The sequence below is a fragment of the Brachyistius frenatus genome, unplaced genomic scaffold, assembly GCF_029030835.1.
Source record: "Brachyistius frenatus isolate BFR_SWC_R1_liver_20210118 unplaced genomic scaffold, ASM2903083v1 Contig_23, whole genome shotgun sequence".
Taxonomy (NCBI): Eukaryota; Metazoa; Chordata; class Actinopteri; family Embiotocidae; genus Brachyistius; species Brachyistius frenatus.
Window position 1 is genome coordinate 2,320,512 of NW_027210622.1, and position 16,789 is coordinate 2,337,300.

Here is a 16,789-nt window from a genome sequence, read left to right on the forward strand (position 1 = left end):
ATCAGACGTAGCCTTATTGAAATCTCTGCTTACATAATTTTTGTGTATGCCGGTGCTGAACACATAAACCACATTAAACCAACAGATGCCACAGCAACCTTTGATGTATTACTTAAGATGTACTGTACCACTATGTTTTACTAATAAAAGGTCAGAGATTGATCACAGACAAATTAAAGACATGAGCATGCTGGAGTTTTCCTGTTTAAGTTCCCGTTGTTGCCGAGATATTTCCCATCCTTAGGTGAGGACAGGCTACCTTTAAAAAGGTTCCTCATACCAACTCTGAACTGTGGAGGATTCGTTTCAAGCATTGAGCAGTGGACGATTGGAAAAAATTGAAAGACAAAGCAATGTTAAAGTCACTCATTCCTCTTTAAAAAAAAAAAAAAAGTTCATTTTGAAGAGCACATTTATATTTTGTGTTTCATCTGCAGTTTACACTGAGCAGGTAAGAACAAAACAGAGTGCATCTCTTCAAAGGCACAAATGTACAAAGTATGATGTACAAAGAAAATGTAATTCCAGTGTTTGAAGTTTAATCAGAACTACAAATCCAATAATAGTGATAGTGCAACTTGCAGTAGTAGGCTTCATATAAAAAAGGGACAAACAAAACACGGTGATATTGCAACAGAACTATGAAGAGCCAGAAAAAAGTCCGTTCAGCTTCCTCGACTGTGTGACTTTGCAAAGTCAAACCCAAAACTTGTGCTTGAATGAGCAGAGCTGTTCTGGTTTTTACCTTGCAGATGTTTCCAAAAAACTTCAGGAGATGGGCCCCAGTTTAACAGGCAAAGTTACACATCCATCTTGAGCTGAAAGGATCATTTCTCCAGGGACCGCGAGTCATTTTTTTTAAGCAGCAAGAACAACAAAACAGCAGATTTCTGGGAGTAATATTCTTAATGCCAAATAATGAAGAGTCAAATCTGGGTGTGTAGGATTGAGGCCTGAGGGTCAACCCTGTGATACTCTGTTACACTCAAATTAATTTACAGCTGCTCACGATGCTCTTGGAAGAATCTGAAACTCCTGCAATGTCACAGACTCCTAAATACATCTGTACAATTTGAGACAAAACAAATAAATTACACCAATCCAACGCTCAACTCACTCGCAAACAAAGATTTCATGAACCTGATAAATACATTTAAAGAATGAATAATAAAAAGGAAATGTACAGCAGATGGCATGTAATACAAGTAAGAACAATATTAGATAGCCCCCCCCCCCCTCCCTGACCAGTGAGCTAATTAAATATCATGTCTATCACCTAACTGAGTGTATTTGTATTAAACTATGAGGCTTGTTTTGTAGGTGTCTGATAAAGTGAACCAAGAACACTTCAAGTGCTTGAAACATTTCTAAATCCATTTTGAAATCATCTTCGCCCAGTAAAGCAGGGCTCCAGCCAGTTCACACCAATGCCAGTTAGCTTATCACTCCTGCCCACACAGAGGTGATGACAGCGGTCATGTTGACCAGCGGCAGAGACAAAGCACAGAAGAGTCCTTTATTGCAGCTGCAAGAGAGGATCTCCTCATTTTCCTCGATAGGAAATTAGGTGCCCACCTCCGCCTACAGGTGGCAGCCGGGAGAGTATTGTCATCAGAGCCCTACAGGAAGACGAACTCATCACTGTTTCGTCTGTTATTACTCCTGCCCTGTTTTCCCAGAGGCAGGATGTGGGCTGCAGGGACGCTGTGATTGCTGCTGTGACCCTCAAGTCCATAGTCCTGACCCTGGCCTTCAACGAAGGTGAAGATGGGATACTTCTCCTTGGATGATGACAGGGCCTGGGAGGACAACAAAGCCCAGTTAAATTTGACTGTCTCAAATCACGACACAACATTTCATCAGGGGGAAAAAATGTCACACAAACACAGTACACGCACCCATTAAACACGTTTCTGTGACAAAATGAATCCATTGATTATTTTCACGATTAATTATTCATTTGTTTGTCTATAAAAATATATGCAGGGCTGCTACTAATGTTGTTGTTGTTTTTAAAACAAAATTAGATGTAAATTCCCATGGCCAATTCAATTTTTTTTTTTTCTTCCAAACACAGAGCACAAAAATGAATGTGCATTGCAACCGAGTGCTTATCCTGATAAAATACAAAGGTAGTTCAAAAGTAGGAGAATGAGAGCCGACCCACATCCCTATTGGGAAGCTCTACATCTAGTGAGTTCTTTGATTGTGTGCCACCTTTTTCTACTTTTAAACTGATAATGAATTTACTATCATACATGACAGCAAGAAAAGCAGCAAGTGCTAAACATTTCTGAACCAGGCACCAGAAAATATTTTAGCATTTTTGTTTGAAAAGCAACTGAAACAAAACAACTGTTGACAACACAACTGGTTGCTTCAGCTCTTAATATAAATTTGTAAACTTCATCACAATTTCTCAGAGGACAAGGGGAGGCCTTCAAAATATATATATTTTGTTGGGACTAAAAATACGAAATACAAAGATATTCAATTTACAGAAATATAAAACAGAAGGGCAAAAACATCTCGCATTTAAGAAGCTGCAACCATTTTGGCTTGATGACCAAAATTATTTCAACTTTTCAGTAAAACCCAAAGAGTTGAAGACAGGAGCTGCCATTTTCTGCTAATTTCTGGTATTTATCGTCATTAAAACTGGGAGCCCCATTAGTGTAAGGAGGGTGTAAAAACTCACCATGCTCACAGCAGAACACAGAGACTCAAAGTCCTTCTTGTTTTTGGCATAGAAGCCGATGGTGCAGCTCGGATCCATGCGGGTGAAGGGCATCTTTTTAGGAGAGCTACAGTGGAACGACTGCACAGTGATAAATGGAGGCAATAAAAAGGTCAACAGAGCCAAGCCACGTTGTCTTTAACAGTCTGTACAGGCAAAACACTGCAATGTGTTAAAGTCATATGGTTTAAATCCAGACTGATTTGAGAGGATAAAAAGCCAGAGAGACAGCAGCGAGAGATATGTTGACACATGCAGACAGGACAACAAACCTCCAGTGAGAAGTTGACTTGTGTGACATCAACCACGGGCTGGCAGTAGTGAGGGTCCAGATACAGCAACTGCTCATCTGACAGACAGGGAAGAAGTAAATCACAGTCTTAAAGCATACAATCAATCAATCAAGTGCCAATAGATCAGACACGAGAGATATTTATTAGTGTCGAAAATAGCCTGAGGCGTTTAGGGGACATCTGTAAATAGGTTACAGTCTCCCCCCTCTATACTGCGATTTGTTCTGTAGTGTGTTACTAGTTATCTAATAAAACTGGTATCAAATTTTATTTTGTTCAGGTAGTGGTATCGAAGTCAAGGTGAAGCATCGATGTCAGTGCCGGCACTGAAACTCTTTGAACAATACCCAGCCCCAGGCAGCAGTTACATAATCTACGTTTTCTCCTTACCAATGTAAATCAATTCCATCACAAGGGTTTACATGTTTCCTATGGTTTAGACATGACAACATAAATAGGAGAAGCTGAAGGACACCAGATGTAAGAATACAATGTGTTCAATTCCAGCATATAATGTCTTGATAATAGGACACGACTACAACACGTACTACAATTCCTCTCTAAGACAGATATTGATGCAAAAAATGTTGGGTACTCTACAGCCCAAGCATTTCAAGATTTATCCTAAGAACACCAAGTAATCTTTGCTTCCTGTAATTCTTTAAAAGAACAAAAGAAGGCTGGTTCTCACCTTGGAAGCCAATGAAGTAGAGCGAATGCTTCGGTTTACCTCCAATTATTCCAATACAACAATCCAGCTTCAGGATGTTCTGAAAATAAACACATAGGTTTTCAATACCATCTGAGAGTCATCGAGTTAAATTCTTCAGGAAACACTCCTCGAAAGCACCCAGAGCAGAGTCGATGGGCAGGTGGACTGAAGCAGAATATACAGACCTTGACACATTCGATGTAAGATGGGTTGAGGGCCTCCCCTCCCAGCCGGACAGGCACCAGTATGATGATCGACTTCCAGGCTTGGCTGGATGGATCAGGGGGAGTCTGGCTAAGTGACAGATCGCACAGACGCACCACATCCTCTTTGTACACTACAATGCATGAGAAACATCAAGAGAAAAAAATAATGGAAATATTTCCACAGTGTACATATTGGAGTCAAGCAATGCAGTCTGAACTCAACTCTCAAAAAAAAGTTTTGAAACGAATACCTGGTCTGTAAATCTCACCTGTACAATCCTGAGCAACATAAACAGCCAGGTTTTGTACCACAGAGGTTTTGGCCACCGCTTTCCTGAAAGAAAAACAAAACAAAAGACTTAATTTTTCTTTAAATGTTTAACAGAGTCAACCGTGTAAATGATTTCAGAAAAAAAAAAAGCCTTTCTTGTAAAAACAAAACCTTTTCAAACATGGGGCCCTTACCGTAGAATGTGTGCCACTATAGAGGGGCCGTACCAGTCACCCGCCTTCTTCCCCGAACCTTTTCCGGTTTCCACCAGCTGGTGAACGCCAAAAGGTGCATGGGGTTGATCCCCAAACCAGGTGACGAGCTTGTGGTGGATGGGCTCTGCTTGCTGGTCCCTTATAGACTCAGGTCTTTTCTTCTGGCTGCATTTGGGTGCCTCACTGTTTGATTTCTCCGGGGTGTTGGAACCTCGTGGAGAACCAAAAGAGGGGATGGGGACCCCTGCGGCCCGGGCCGGGGAACGTGGTCTGAAGACCTCAAAGTCCACATCGGTCAGCTGCTGAGCATCTGGCCAAGCCCAATCTACAGAATACAAACAGGTTGAGTACTCGAGTACAGCCAAGCTGCAGATCTGGGGCCGTTTCTCTTTCTTTCTAGCTTTTCTTTCAACAATCAGAAAGGAGATATCATTGACACACAAAGAAAACATGTTATATGTTAATATGTGGATAAGACAAAAAGACAAAAGAGGAGCAAAGCAGCTAAATAAACTAAGAGTGACAAAATAAAGGCTCACAGCAGAGATATAAGCAAAACAAACTAGACATAGAGAAGATGGCAGGAGGTCAGGTAATGTAATGTCTTGGTCTGTTCAGTGGCTTAAATCCTATCAGTTAAGAGAAGTTTTTTTTTTTAATCAGACAGAAATCCTTGCAAGTGTCACATATGACACCAATATGGCACCACGAGATAAACCAGCCTGTTAGAAGGAGCTGATTGGCTTGCACATCCCAGTCCATCCTTGTAAAATACACACTTCAATGTGTGAAATAAAACAATGTGTTTAACAGATGGAGACACACACCTTTGGGCATCACATGGACCAGTAGCCCCTGTGCCAGCAGCATCTGCCCACTGCGCAACATGCAGCCCCAGCCGCAGTCTGTGGTCCAGGTGGAGCCCTCCAGCTGGGGGAACTCCCTCCTGTAGGTCAGCCAAATCCGGGACACGAAGGCCAGACGGAAGCGCTCTACCTCGTCTGAGAGGGAGCGAGGCGAAGGAGATGGAAATGTATAACTTACACTGCGTTTATTGAAACAGGAAGCCGTTTCTGATGCTTATCTCAAATGAAAAAGCTCAGTTATATAGATTGCATTACATTACATTTAATTTAGCTGACGCTTTTATCCAAAGCGACTTATAATAAGTGCATTTCAACCATGACATAAAATGTTAAATATTCTGGAAATAAAAGAAAAGGACAAATGTTTTTCTGTTATTTTTCTACTGTTTAATTTTCTTAAATAAACCAAACAAGCTTTCAAAGGGAAAGTGGTTTACATCAATGTGTGCCACCAAAACACACGTCACTACAACACCGGCAGTCTGCTTTTTCTTCTTCTTCTCTTTCTAAAGAGGGAATACAGCATATACTGATAGAGTTTAGATTTGTATAATGCATCTGTGTTCAGAGCTCACCTTCACTGTTGAGCAGATAGGAGTGTCCCAGGAGAGTGATGGGTGACATCTTGTTGAAGGAGGTTTTAGACTTAACAGTCCAACCTGCAGAGAGAGGGGCAAGAAACATGGAAATGATCCCCAAAGCAGGCAGAAATTACAGTTTCACGTGTCCACAGAGGCACTGCACAGTCTTCATTTTTCAAAACTCCCAACACACCATATTTGACATTGTTCCATGCTGACATCAGTTTGGCCTTGAGTTTGTCCATCTCGTCAGGCTCTTCAGCTGCCTCTCTGCCGCGGTCTGGAGTTTGAGGCGACCGGAGTCCGAAGCTGCCCTGCTGCTCCAGCGCCAGCTGCCTCCGGCCCTCCACCAGCTCATCCTGCATCACTCCCCTGATGTACTGTGCTGCGGTCGGGGAAACTGAGTTCATGCCTCTGAGCTCTCAGAGCTGGACTCTGGTGCTCTGCATTGCAACACAGAACTGATGAGGGGAAAGAAAAGCAGGGAAGTAGTCACAGACTATAAATCACTAACTGCCGATACATTTTGATTCCTCACCCTGCCTGAAACTCTTTAACTTATTACAATTAATATGTACTTGTTTTTACATGACTCGACTGATATATTGGCTGGCAGATATTATTGGACAATCACAGATATTGGTATTGCCGTATATGTTGGCCGATATGAAAACTTTTTTTGCAGAACATAATGCAGAAAAATACACTTTGGGTCTATTAGAAATTGTTCTAATTGTAAGTTTCTGTTTTTAGTTATTCATCATTATTTAATTCCCAGTTAAGTTTACTTTTTGAGTTCACAGATGTCAGTGTGGACAATAAACTGTAAACTATTGTGCCTCCATCTTTGACACGTGTCTAAAGTGTTTGATAACCACATTTGAGGTATCTCTTCCCAAAATCTGTTATATATACACTGTAAATGCTTTATATTTATCCAAAATATACCTTATTTTACTCCCCAATATTGGTATCAGTCCCAAATTTTGTTGTCAGGCAACAGTTTCTACATTTAAAAATAGAAATTCTTCTATTTTGGTCAACAATAAAACATATTTTGTATATCTGTCTGTCTCTTGAAGAACTGTTCTTCCTTTCTGATTCTTTATCTGAATCAAGGGTGTAAAGACAGTGTTGCACATCTGAGACAAATCTCTGATATTTATGCTCTTTAGATAAAAATGATCTGACTGGCTGTGATCCAATGACTTTTGCAGCACGCTCATGATTTCAATTATGGGTTATTATGGGTACGAGTTATCTTAAAATGTGTTTTAAAATTGACAAATGTTTTCCACTCTCATGCTCTGCAGATGACAAACAACTTTAAAATCGAACAAACTGCAGTGGAAAGGTTGCATTCAGTCAGTCAGGATTCACAGATCTGCCACAAAGCTGTTGCTCACTTGTTAATGAGACGGTGACTGACCAAGTAAAACACTGACATTACAGATTAACTTGTAGAGATGCCAGTTTTTTGTCTATGTGATTCTGGTAAAAAAAATTAAAAAAATAAAAATAAATTAAGTGCTGATGATCAGAATCCTTTCTCATGTGGCTTAAAATCAAAATGTTCCCACAGCAATGGTGTGGTGTTTGGCTGTGCAACTAAATCACTGATGTTCATCAGAGACCTTCATGCATCGAAGAAACACATCGGTGTGTTTCTGCTGAAGATCTGACGCCTGCAAGCCTAAAATATAAAGTGATAACCGGCGTGGATCTAAGTGTGCAGACATAGTTAGTGCTCATTTATGGTTCCAGCCCCTTAGCTAAGATTCAGAAAAGTGGTGCCGGAGGTCATCCTGCATAGACCAAATCAATTTACAGAGAAAATGCTGATCAAGTTTCAATGATACTATAATCTTAATTTTTTTTTAAAAAAAGGAGCTTGTTGTTCAAATGTGTTAAGAATGAAACTTGCGAACATCTGCAAGAAAAAAAATTAAATTCTCACTTCCTGATAAAGTATAAATAAATGCATTGTCGTCAGTTGAAAGCACTCACTGATTTCACAATGCACGAAACCCTAAAAGGAAAATACCAGTGACTGCAGTTTCAAGAGGGAACACAGCTCTTGTTGTGAAGGCGCTGATGGAAACGTCTGCGTGCAGAAAGCACATCATGTGATCACCATTTGATAACCGGTATGTCGGGTTTCTTTTTTTCAGTGTCTGTGACAGTCATCTGACTGTGGTGGCGGTCAGAGAAAGCAGTTATCTCAGCCTGCTGCAGATATAATATCATGTGTGTGTGTGTGTGTGTGTGTGTGTTTTTTATTTTTTTATGTGTCAACTAGATCTTTGACATTGTCCGCACCCAAACACCTCCTTTAAACATGGCGAACTCACCGCACACAAACAACGAGAACAACATACCTGATGTAGAAGTCGGTTAAGCAGGTCGGTGTTTTGTAGTAAGTGGACTCATTCCGGCGATTTGTTCCCTCTTATCACGAGACTGCAGATAAATTCAGTCTGACGCTAAGGTTGCTAGCCCCGGCGTTACCTCGATGTCATTCAAGCCGGACGGACCAATGCTCGTAATGATTTCCCAACAAACCACAGCTGACGCAGTACGGTGAGCGTTCATCCATTTAATAAACGATGTAATTTCTACATACCGTGGCGAAGAAAAGCCGGTACATCGCGGGTTTGTTCAACCCGAGTAGCCACCACTTTAGCATCTCCCTGTGAGAGCTGAGGACATTTACTTCCTGTTGTCCTTTCCTGACGCCACACAATTGGTTGACGTAATCACTTCCAGAAAGCTGATTGGATGGTTTCCTGGTACTGATACTTATGTAGTATCCTATTGCCTGCTACTTACTCTTGCTATTATACAATCAGTAACCTGGCTACAAATCACGCGATAATGAATATAAATAAATGTAGGGCGTATTTATATAAAACATATGCTATAATTTGTTATAAAGGCGGCATGTCGAATTATTTAACTACATATTGAATTTACATATAATATGTAACATATTTACACATGGTTAAGATATCCTAAAAGCCAAATTTGTCCCGTCTTCATGGTTAAATTTAGATTTATTGTAGCAGGAAAAACACGTGCAACAAATATCATTAACTATTGCTCCAGTTGATTTAGATTTCTCTGAAATTAAAACATGTTCTATTGTTATAACCCTAAAGAAGTTATTAAATTACTAAATAACCCCCCGACCCCCTTAATAACATAAAGGACGTTTCACTTGTGCAAATACAACTTTCCTGCTGAAGTGAAGCCGCAGAACATAATTTTTTTTAATGGTTTAGACTTTACTGCCTTGTGAGGATTCATCAATATTGAATGTAACTGACTACATTTACTCAAGTACCTTAGATAAGTAAAAAATGAAGGTATTTTTTATGCTACTATATACTTCTACTCCACCACAATTCAGAAGCAAATGTTGTACCTTCTGCTGCACATTTTCCTGGGAGCTTGACAGAAATGTTATATTTTCATCATTGTTTAACTTTTCTATTAAATACCATGAACATTTTATGGTTTCATTTCCTCAATTTTAAGATTTACAGCTCTATCATAATGTTCATTTCAATTATTGCTAAATAATCAATGGTTGGACTGTTGGTTGGACAAAACAAGGATTGTGAAGGTGTCACAGCAGGAAAGGCAGCTGTAACAATACCGCTTAGTTGCAGCTGCAACATCAATTTTTCTGTGAATAATCTGGTTGAATAATTTATATTACCTGTATGCGCAAAATTGCAAAAAAAGTGTTTACTGTGATAAAATGATACAAATGTTGCTTGGATTAGAGATTAGAGATTTTTTTTAAAAAGGGTGAAAGGTGGCAAGTTTTGGAACAAATTTTCTGAATTTTATTCCACATACTGCACTTCAGGTGTCTGCATCTGAATCACATCTATTATCACAAACAAAAATGCCCCAGTGGTACAACTAAATACACTTTGAGTGAACAGAGAAATGTGGAATGTTTTTATACTTGAACTTTTGTGTTCATTTGTAAAATCCATAATTGTATACAGGATAGTTACTAGAAACTTACAAACAATACCATCAAAGGAAGTTTTTTTTCTTTTAAATAAAGTGCATTTATACTACTCTCTCAGTCAGTCACACAGAGGAAAAAGAAATGCTCAAACATGTAACACTAGTATAGACACCACTGATTGGGAAAAGGCCTGAAAGTGGACATAATAGCTGTATAAGATTACAGATTTCTTAATTAGGTGATTGGAGCTGACCCGATGACTCCTTTATAACATCAAGATATAAAAGGACTCCTTCCTGTCACTACAATATATAAGACAGTATATTTAAAAATGCATCCCCTATTCAAAAAGATAGAATTAACAGTCACGTGTGGATCACAACAGAAAAAAAAAGTTAATGTTTCAAGTGTTCATTTGATAATTACTGCAAATATTTTGTCATTAGAAACATAAATGCATATTTAGTAACCCTATGGCTAATAACATCCATTGTGGGCTAAATCAGTGGTCTGGGCTTCATCAAAGAAACTCTCAATCCGACAGATTAAAGTTAAATACGGTGTATTGTGAACCACCGGAGGGCAGTAGAGTACTGTGTCAAATGGAAAAACTGACTGGCTAATGCATGTACTATATGTACTACAAACATTGTATGCTGCCAATAAAGTAGAAATCAGCTTCTGACTTTGTAGCACTGCGCAACTTTTTAGCCCCATATAGCGCATTTGCTTTGGTTTTCCAAACATGTAAGAGCACAAGAAGCTGCACCAGCAAACCTGTCCACTTATTACACTGTCATCTGCAATGACCAAGAGCAAAAGCTGAAAAACCTGAACATTTAGTTAGATAAATATGTTGCGCAAACTAAACCACTTGCTTGAAACTGAGGTTTGGACTTAAAAAATATCGTTGAATTTCTGCTTTTGATGTAAATTTTGTCGTCTACTGATTCAATTTTCCTTTTACATTTTTAGAATAATGAAAATAAATCAAATCCCTGACAGAGTGACATTTACCAATCAAATCTTTAGGCCCCTTTCTACCTGCGACCACACTCAACGCACAGCAGTAAATGATTTGCATAAGATTATGTACACTTGATAGATATGAACTTTTAGTAAATGATTATGACCAACGAGAGAGGAACATAAATAGTTTGCCATGTCAACATTTCACGGCGCTCTTGCTGAGATGACTGATTCAAACACCTTAATCAGTATGTTACGAAGCAAAATGTGAGCATTACATGAATCAATCTGGACTACCTAATTTGTAATTACACAGTCATTCTGATTATACTGTAGATAACCTTATTTTTACAATTGCAGGTTCGTTGTGATATTTCATCTTAATATGCACAAACCCTACCTTAGCTACAGAGCCCTTTAACAAATAAATTATGCTATGCTACAACCATGACTGCCTGCTTTTCCCAGTTTGGCTGAAAACAACACATGGGTTCATTACTTGTGTGCTCATTAACATTTTCTTATGCCTTCACACACTATACTCACACAAACAACCTTCGATGTGACCAGTGTAATTTGTTGTTCGAACAGGAGAGGATTTCCTTCCTGTAACTGTAACTTTATCCTAACTGGTTATTTGCAGGCTGCTTTCTGTCATGACCGTTGCCAAATCAACTGTGCTGAGTTTAATGATTCTCACACATGCTCACACAATCCTTAACTCAGTCACTCACAAACACACTCGTGTCCTAATTCATGGACCACAGGGGTATGGATTTAAATACATGAAAATCAGCTGCTGACGCTGCTGCCTCTTGTGGCAATGTGAGTGTTTGTGTGTGTGTGTGTGTGTGTGTGTGTGTGTGTGTGTGTGTGTGTGTGTGTGTGTGTGTGTGTGTGTGTGTGTGTGTGTGCGTGTGCGTGTGTGTGTGCACGTGGATGTGGAGGGTAAAAAGGGCTGTGGTAGCCCTCCTGTGAAGGGAAGATAAGCGCTGAGCCTGAGCTCTGTCGTTCTCGCTTTCCTCGGCAGCAGGACACAGCCTTCAAGAACCATCAGAAATAGACCCAGGGTGGGTAAACACACAGAAACACACTCTTTCTCTCTCTCTCTCTCTCACACACACACACACACACACACACACACACACACACACACACACACACACACACACACACACACACACACACACACACACACACACACACACACACACACACACACACACACACAAACAATCCCCAGGCAGACAGTGCTTGACGTGACATCCATTGACAGAGCGCCTGCTTTGGCTTTGTCTGACCATGTAAAAAGTAAACTGCTGCATGACAAATAAACAAGCTTAATCATCTTGTTGCTTCTTCACTGATGCTGTGTGTGATTTGTCTTGCTTGAGTCACAATTTGACTGTTTTTCTCCATCTTGGCTGATAAGCAGTAAAAGAAGAAAGGGCTGGTTGAAAAACAGAGTGACTGGATTTGGTATTCACAGTATTCAGCATGTTTTGATCTGTAAAGCACTTTTTGACCTTCTTGTATCTATTATTCATGTACAGTACATACCGTTTGACATGCGTTCACATAGACCCACACATATACATCTGATAGAGTGTTTTCACGTTACATTAAGAGTCTTATTAAATTATTTATAATAAAAAAGCAACAGTTAATGCACCTTTACATTAGATTTTTTTTTTTACTCCAGCCTTTAAGTTAGATTCAGTCAGTGATTGGAATTCATAAATAACATTTTATATACTCTGAAACTGGAATGTACATTGTTTTAAGTGCTTGTCTTCTGTTGCATTGTTCTTCCAAAAAAGGCATCGTTTTATTTTTTAACTACCCATTGGGTCACATTTTTGGCTGGCTGCTACCTGTTGCAGCTTTCTCCAGCGGTGAACCAGCAGGACTTTGTGTCACCACTGCAGCCCCAAAAAACACTCGACCTCCAGCAGGAGAGTCAGTCTTTCCCACTGAGCCTCCCTGCTTCTCCTCTGCTGCCTTAGTCTGCTGCTCTTTGCTCTTGGCCCCCTCCTGAGAGCCGAGCTTGATTGGCCCGAGGACGTTTTTGGCCACAGTGGTCAGCTGGCTGACGAAACTCGTCTTGTCGCCAGGGGAGACAGGCCGGGACTTGCAGAGGGAGGGTCCGCAGAGGGAGGGGGTGACTGCTGTCGGGGAGGGAGAGGGGGAGGGCGAATGCTCCTCCACCACCTCCAAGCGGCATTTGTCCTCCCAGTCAAGGGTGCCCCGGTAGCAGTTGACCGGGCCGAGCCCCTGCCTCACTTTGCCCAGAGAGTGCGGCTGCCCATGTGGGGGGACGGCAGGTGCGAGGACCCGAGCTGGGAGTTTGGGGCTTTTGGAGCCAAGGTCTGAAGTCCTGGAGTCACTGCTGTCAGCCTTTCTCAGGCTGTCCCCCATACCTGATGGTTTGAAGGTTTTGTTCATGCTCAGAGGACCTCCTGTCACTCCTGTGTTGAGGCCAATGGACTTATCTGAAGCAGAAGCAGAGCTCTTGTTGAAGGCAGCACCAGGTAAACCAGACCTACTCCTGTTGTTTCCTTCTTGCTTTGGTTCAGGTCTGCCCCCTAGCTGCTGCTCCAGGAGATCTTTACCATTAGGTAACACACTTTTGGCTGCCTTGGAGTCGAGCTGTTTTGGAGGTATGTTTGCTAGACTCTGGGAGATCTTCTCAGGCCCCTTCTGACCACCGAAACTTCCTGTTGTTTTGGTAGGGGTGCTGGGGGTTGTAGCTTTAGTGGTTTCTGTACTTAGTCTGGAGCTTTGCGAGTTCAACGGCAGCTCACTTGCATGAGGTTTTCTTGCTAAGGGTGACTGTGGTCCTATTGCTCCGACTCTACTTGTTCCAGTCTCTGTCTCCCTATCTTTCTCCCTCTCCCTTCCTCTCTCCCTCTCTTCCCTCTCCCTTCCAGCCAGCAGGGTTTCCCTGCTGAGAGGTGACTCCTGTCTCCCTAGTCTCCTCACAGGCTTCAGCACTCCGGTCTCTGGGATGGTTGAGGATGAAGGCAGGGGTGGAGGATTGGGAGGCAAATTCTCTCCCTCAGTCTCCAGCAGGCTCTGGAGCCCGAGCTCACAGAGGAAGGCATCCTTGCGGTACTCAGAGTGCTGCACCTCCAGGCTGTGCTTCCTCAGCGGACCCCCCAGTCCTCCAGTAGAGCTGGACTGGGTCAGAGGCGAGCCCAGCTTCTCTGCTGACTGCACCCGTTTAAGAAGAGGCGATCTCGGGGGCTCGGCACTCTTGGGCCTGGGACGGACCACCGGTGGCGAGGAGTGAAGCTTTGCAGGGAAGGACTGGGTGGTGTTGGAGCTTCCTATAGTGTGGCCAGGCAAGGGGGGAGGGGAGGACTGGGTGGGGGAAGGTGTGTGGGCCAGCGGGGAGAGAGGGATGTTACCAGCAGACTTACAGCGGGCAGAGCGATACTGGCGGTGGAGCTTCGGGGAGAGGCCGTGCAGGGAGCTAGGCCTCATATGCTGAGAGGGAGCGGGGGAGTTTGGAGTGCTGGAAGCTGGAGAGCTGCTCTGGGAAGAAGCACCTGAAGAGAGCAGGAGAGATCAATGAAGATGTGAACAATCCCTGAGGAAAAGGCACACGTTTGATTTAAAAGTAAAATATATTCTGGCTTTAAAAGAATATACCCCTTTCCAGGGCATACGCTGTGTAAATTTAGATAACGCCCAACTCTATTTTCTAAAAATAAATGCCCTTGTTTTCTGAGCAGTTTTTTACACTTAAACTGATATTTGACTGGTTTTATTTGACTATTTATATGTGCATTATTTATTTCCAGTGCCCTACCCAGGTATGAGGGCTCAGGGGTGGAGCGGTAACCCTGAGTTGGGGACCGGGCAGACAGGCTGTGAGTTGGGGAGCCCGGAAGACTCTCACTGGAGGACAGAGAGCGATTCAAAGAGGACAGGCTGCGGCTGGTGTGGAGAAGATTTGACTGTTTTGTGATCTTACGGAACAAGGAGTTTCGCTTCTTACTGCAGGATGGACAGAAAATGAACAGAGAAAAAAGAAAGGTTTGAATTTACAAATGCTGAAATAATAGACATTAATCCACTTATTGACCCTATTTAAAAAAAAAAAAAAACAGTACTGGTTGCTACAGATCATATATATTTTACAATGACCATTTTCCAAAGAAATACACCTTGTTGCTGCATTCAAGAAAATTGTGACCTTTGACAAAAACTGAAGGTTAAGTTTACAGTCTCTGCAAGTTACTTTTTGCAGGAAACATAAATAAATAGAATCCAAAGGTGACTTTGAATGCATGAAATCAACCCCAAAGTTGGTTCAATTTTGAGCTGAAACATGCACAACTCGCACCAGAAAAAAGGCCCATGTTGTAAAACAAGACAATTTTGTAACTGTGCATATTGTACAGCAATAAGATCTCTCATATCTATTATAATGTACAGTATGTTTATGAAACTTGCAGTCAGCTGAGACAGCAGTAACACGTCAGTGCAGTGATGCAGGTGTAAAAGCTCCTACCTTTCCTGGCTGTCCTTGCCCATCGTCCTCTTGTTTCGTCGGGCCATCTTACACTTGTAGCTGGCCTTACGGGCCGGGCCTACTTTGATGGAGGTGTTCTCAAAGGGTGTGGTTGTCACTGTCACCTTGTTGCCACTCTGCAAAGAACAATGACATTCAAAAGATTTCTACTCTGATGCCGATAATTATCCATTGACAAGTTTATTTACACAAAGCCTGAAATTGAAAACTAGTTATTTACATTATGAATACAGAGTGAAGAAGCCTGCTGATGCCCACCTTGAGAATGAGCTCTACCACTTCAGTGTGGACCAGGCCGTGGACAGCCTCCCCGTTGACATGAGTGATGAGGTCACCGGCACACAGGCCAGCTTCCTGGGCGGGGCCACCGTCCTCCACATGCTGCCAATAAACAGAATATTCAAGCTCATGAGAGGCGAGTAAATCACCTCCATGTAAACATTCAGAGGACATTTACTTATCATGTTTTGAACAACCAGCGCTGGTTTGTCTGTGCTTTCAGATAAAAAATAAAAAAAAGATTTCTCCACTGTGGGATTAATAAAGTCTTATCTATCCAAAAGGATGTATATTAATGTACTGAAAGATTAGAGCAGTGGTTCTGAAGTTGAATGATTCTTGTAAGAACATTAAGCAAACAGGATGGCTCGATTGCTCTATACCAGGGGTCTCCAACCTTTTTTCCTCCGAGAGCTACTTTGACAAAATAAAATAAATAAATGAGCTACTCATGTAGCTCTCGGACACTGTAACATGTATTCACACAGCTGAGCTCCACCAAAGCAGGTAAATAAGCTTCTTTTATGTGAACAATAACAAATTGATACACACACAGTAGCTCAGAAGCTACTGGTTTGAGACCCGTGCACTATACAGATTTGTAAGACTTATTGGGATGGAAACATATTTAAAAGTTAAAATTGGTACTTTGATATTGCTACGTATATATTGCTAGTTCCATATTTTCCAGCTTCACGACCACCCTTATCCTGCTTTTCACTCTGAGTTCATCCCTTCAGTTTAATCAGATGTTTTAAGTTTACGGATTTCTGTTTAAGACCACCTTGACTTTAAAATACACACTCAAAAGTCAAAGCACACGCCGTCTTTACAACGTCTGTGGTCAGTCGAAAAGCAATCCTATTATGGAAATATCACTGCAAGTTTCTTACCCAAACAATGTGATGCACACTGTATACATCACTGTCTCCAATGTAGACCCTGATGGCCCTGAGAGTGAAGCCGTACTTCTTCCCGGAGCGATGGATGGTAATGGGCGAGCGCAGCACGCTCACTGCCGGGAAAAAGTCTCTGCTGGGTGAGGAGTCGCGTGATGAGGGGTTGGAGGAGAAAGAGTGGGGAGACATGGGGCTGGCCAGTGGAGAGAAGCCGCCATGCTGCTCCACTGGAGGCA

The 16,789-nt window shown here is 41.8% G+C and overlaps 2 protein-coding genes and 1 long non-coding RNA gene across 6 annotated transcripts in view; 1 reads left to right on the forward strand and 2 right to left on the reverse strand.

The window, feature by feature from the left end:
• Positions 1-519: 519 nt before the first annotated feature.
• atg4da (autophagy related 4D, cysteine peptidase a) lies at positions 520-8,625 on the reverse strand. Of its 2 annotated transcripts, none has more exons than XM_069697279.1 (11): positions 8,260-8,625; positions 6,075-6,324; positions 5,876-5,959; positions 5,262-5,435; positions 4,414-4,759; positions 4,218-4,282; positions 3,928-4,079; positions 3,722-3,800; positions 3,010-3,086; positions 2,699-2,818; positions 520-1,799 (listed from the first exon to the last, which is right to left on the reverse strand). In XM_069697279.1, the coding sequence occupies exons 2-11, from the start codon at positions 6,289-6,291 to the stop codon at positions 1,620-1,622; spliced, it is 1,494 nt and encodes a 497-aa protein (XP_069553380.1). In that variant the 5' UTR covers positions 6,292-6,324; positions 8,260-8,625; the 3' UTR covers positions 520-1,619. The 2 variants fall into 2 exon arrangements, with proteins under 2 accessions (XP_069553380.1, XP_069553379.1); XM_069697278.1 differs by having other exon boundaries at positions 6,075-6,342; positions 8,260-8,624.
• Positions 8,626-9,684: 1,059 nt separating this feature from the next.
• Positions 9,685-16,789, reverse strand: part of LOC138620260 (microtubule-associated serine/threonine-protein kinase 1-like) — a 78,288-nt gene continuing 71,183 nt past the window's right edge. For all 3 annotated transcript variants that reach the window (XM_069697287.1, XM_069697286.1, XM_069697288.1), the window contains 5 exons: positions 16,548-16,780; positions 15,634-15,756; positions 15,355-15,491; positions 14,650-14,837; positions 9,685-14,386 (listed from right to left, as the gene is read on the reverse strand). In XM_069697287.1, the coding sequence (XP_069553388.1) occupies positions 12,687-14,386; positions 14,650-14,837; positions 15,355-15,491; positions 15,634-15,756; positions 16,548-16,780 (2,381 nt within the window). In that variant the 3' untranslated portion in view covers positions 9,685-12,686. The remainder of the gene's footprint in view (positions 14,387-14,649; positions 14,838-15,354; positions 15,492-15,633; positions 15,757-16,547; positions 16,781-16,789) is intronic.
• LOC138620274 (uncharacterized) lies at positions 14,373-16,677 on the forward strand. Its single transcript, XR_011310867.1, has 4 exons — positions 14,373-14,457; positions 14,642-14,876; positions 15,609-15,790; positions 16,594-16,677. It is a non-coding gene; the product is annotated as an uncharacterized lncRNA (long non-coding RNA).

Coding starts and splice junctions, on each gene's coding strand:
- atg4da (XM_069697279.1), bottom strand. CDS start 6,291: ATGAACTCAGTTTCCCCGACCGCAGCACAGTACATCAGGGGAGTGATG. Junction 4,080..4,217: donor TGTTGCTCAGGATTGTACAG/GTGAGATTTACA, acceptor CATGCATTGTAG/TGTACAAAGAGGATGTGGTG. Junction 3,087..3,721: donor CTACTTCATTGGCTTCCAAG/GTGAGAACCAGC, acceptor CCTGTCTGTCAG/ATGAGCAGTTGCTGTATCTG.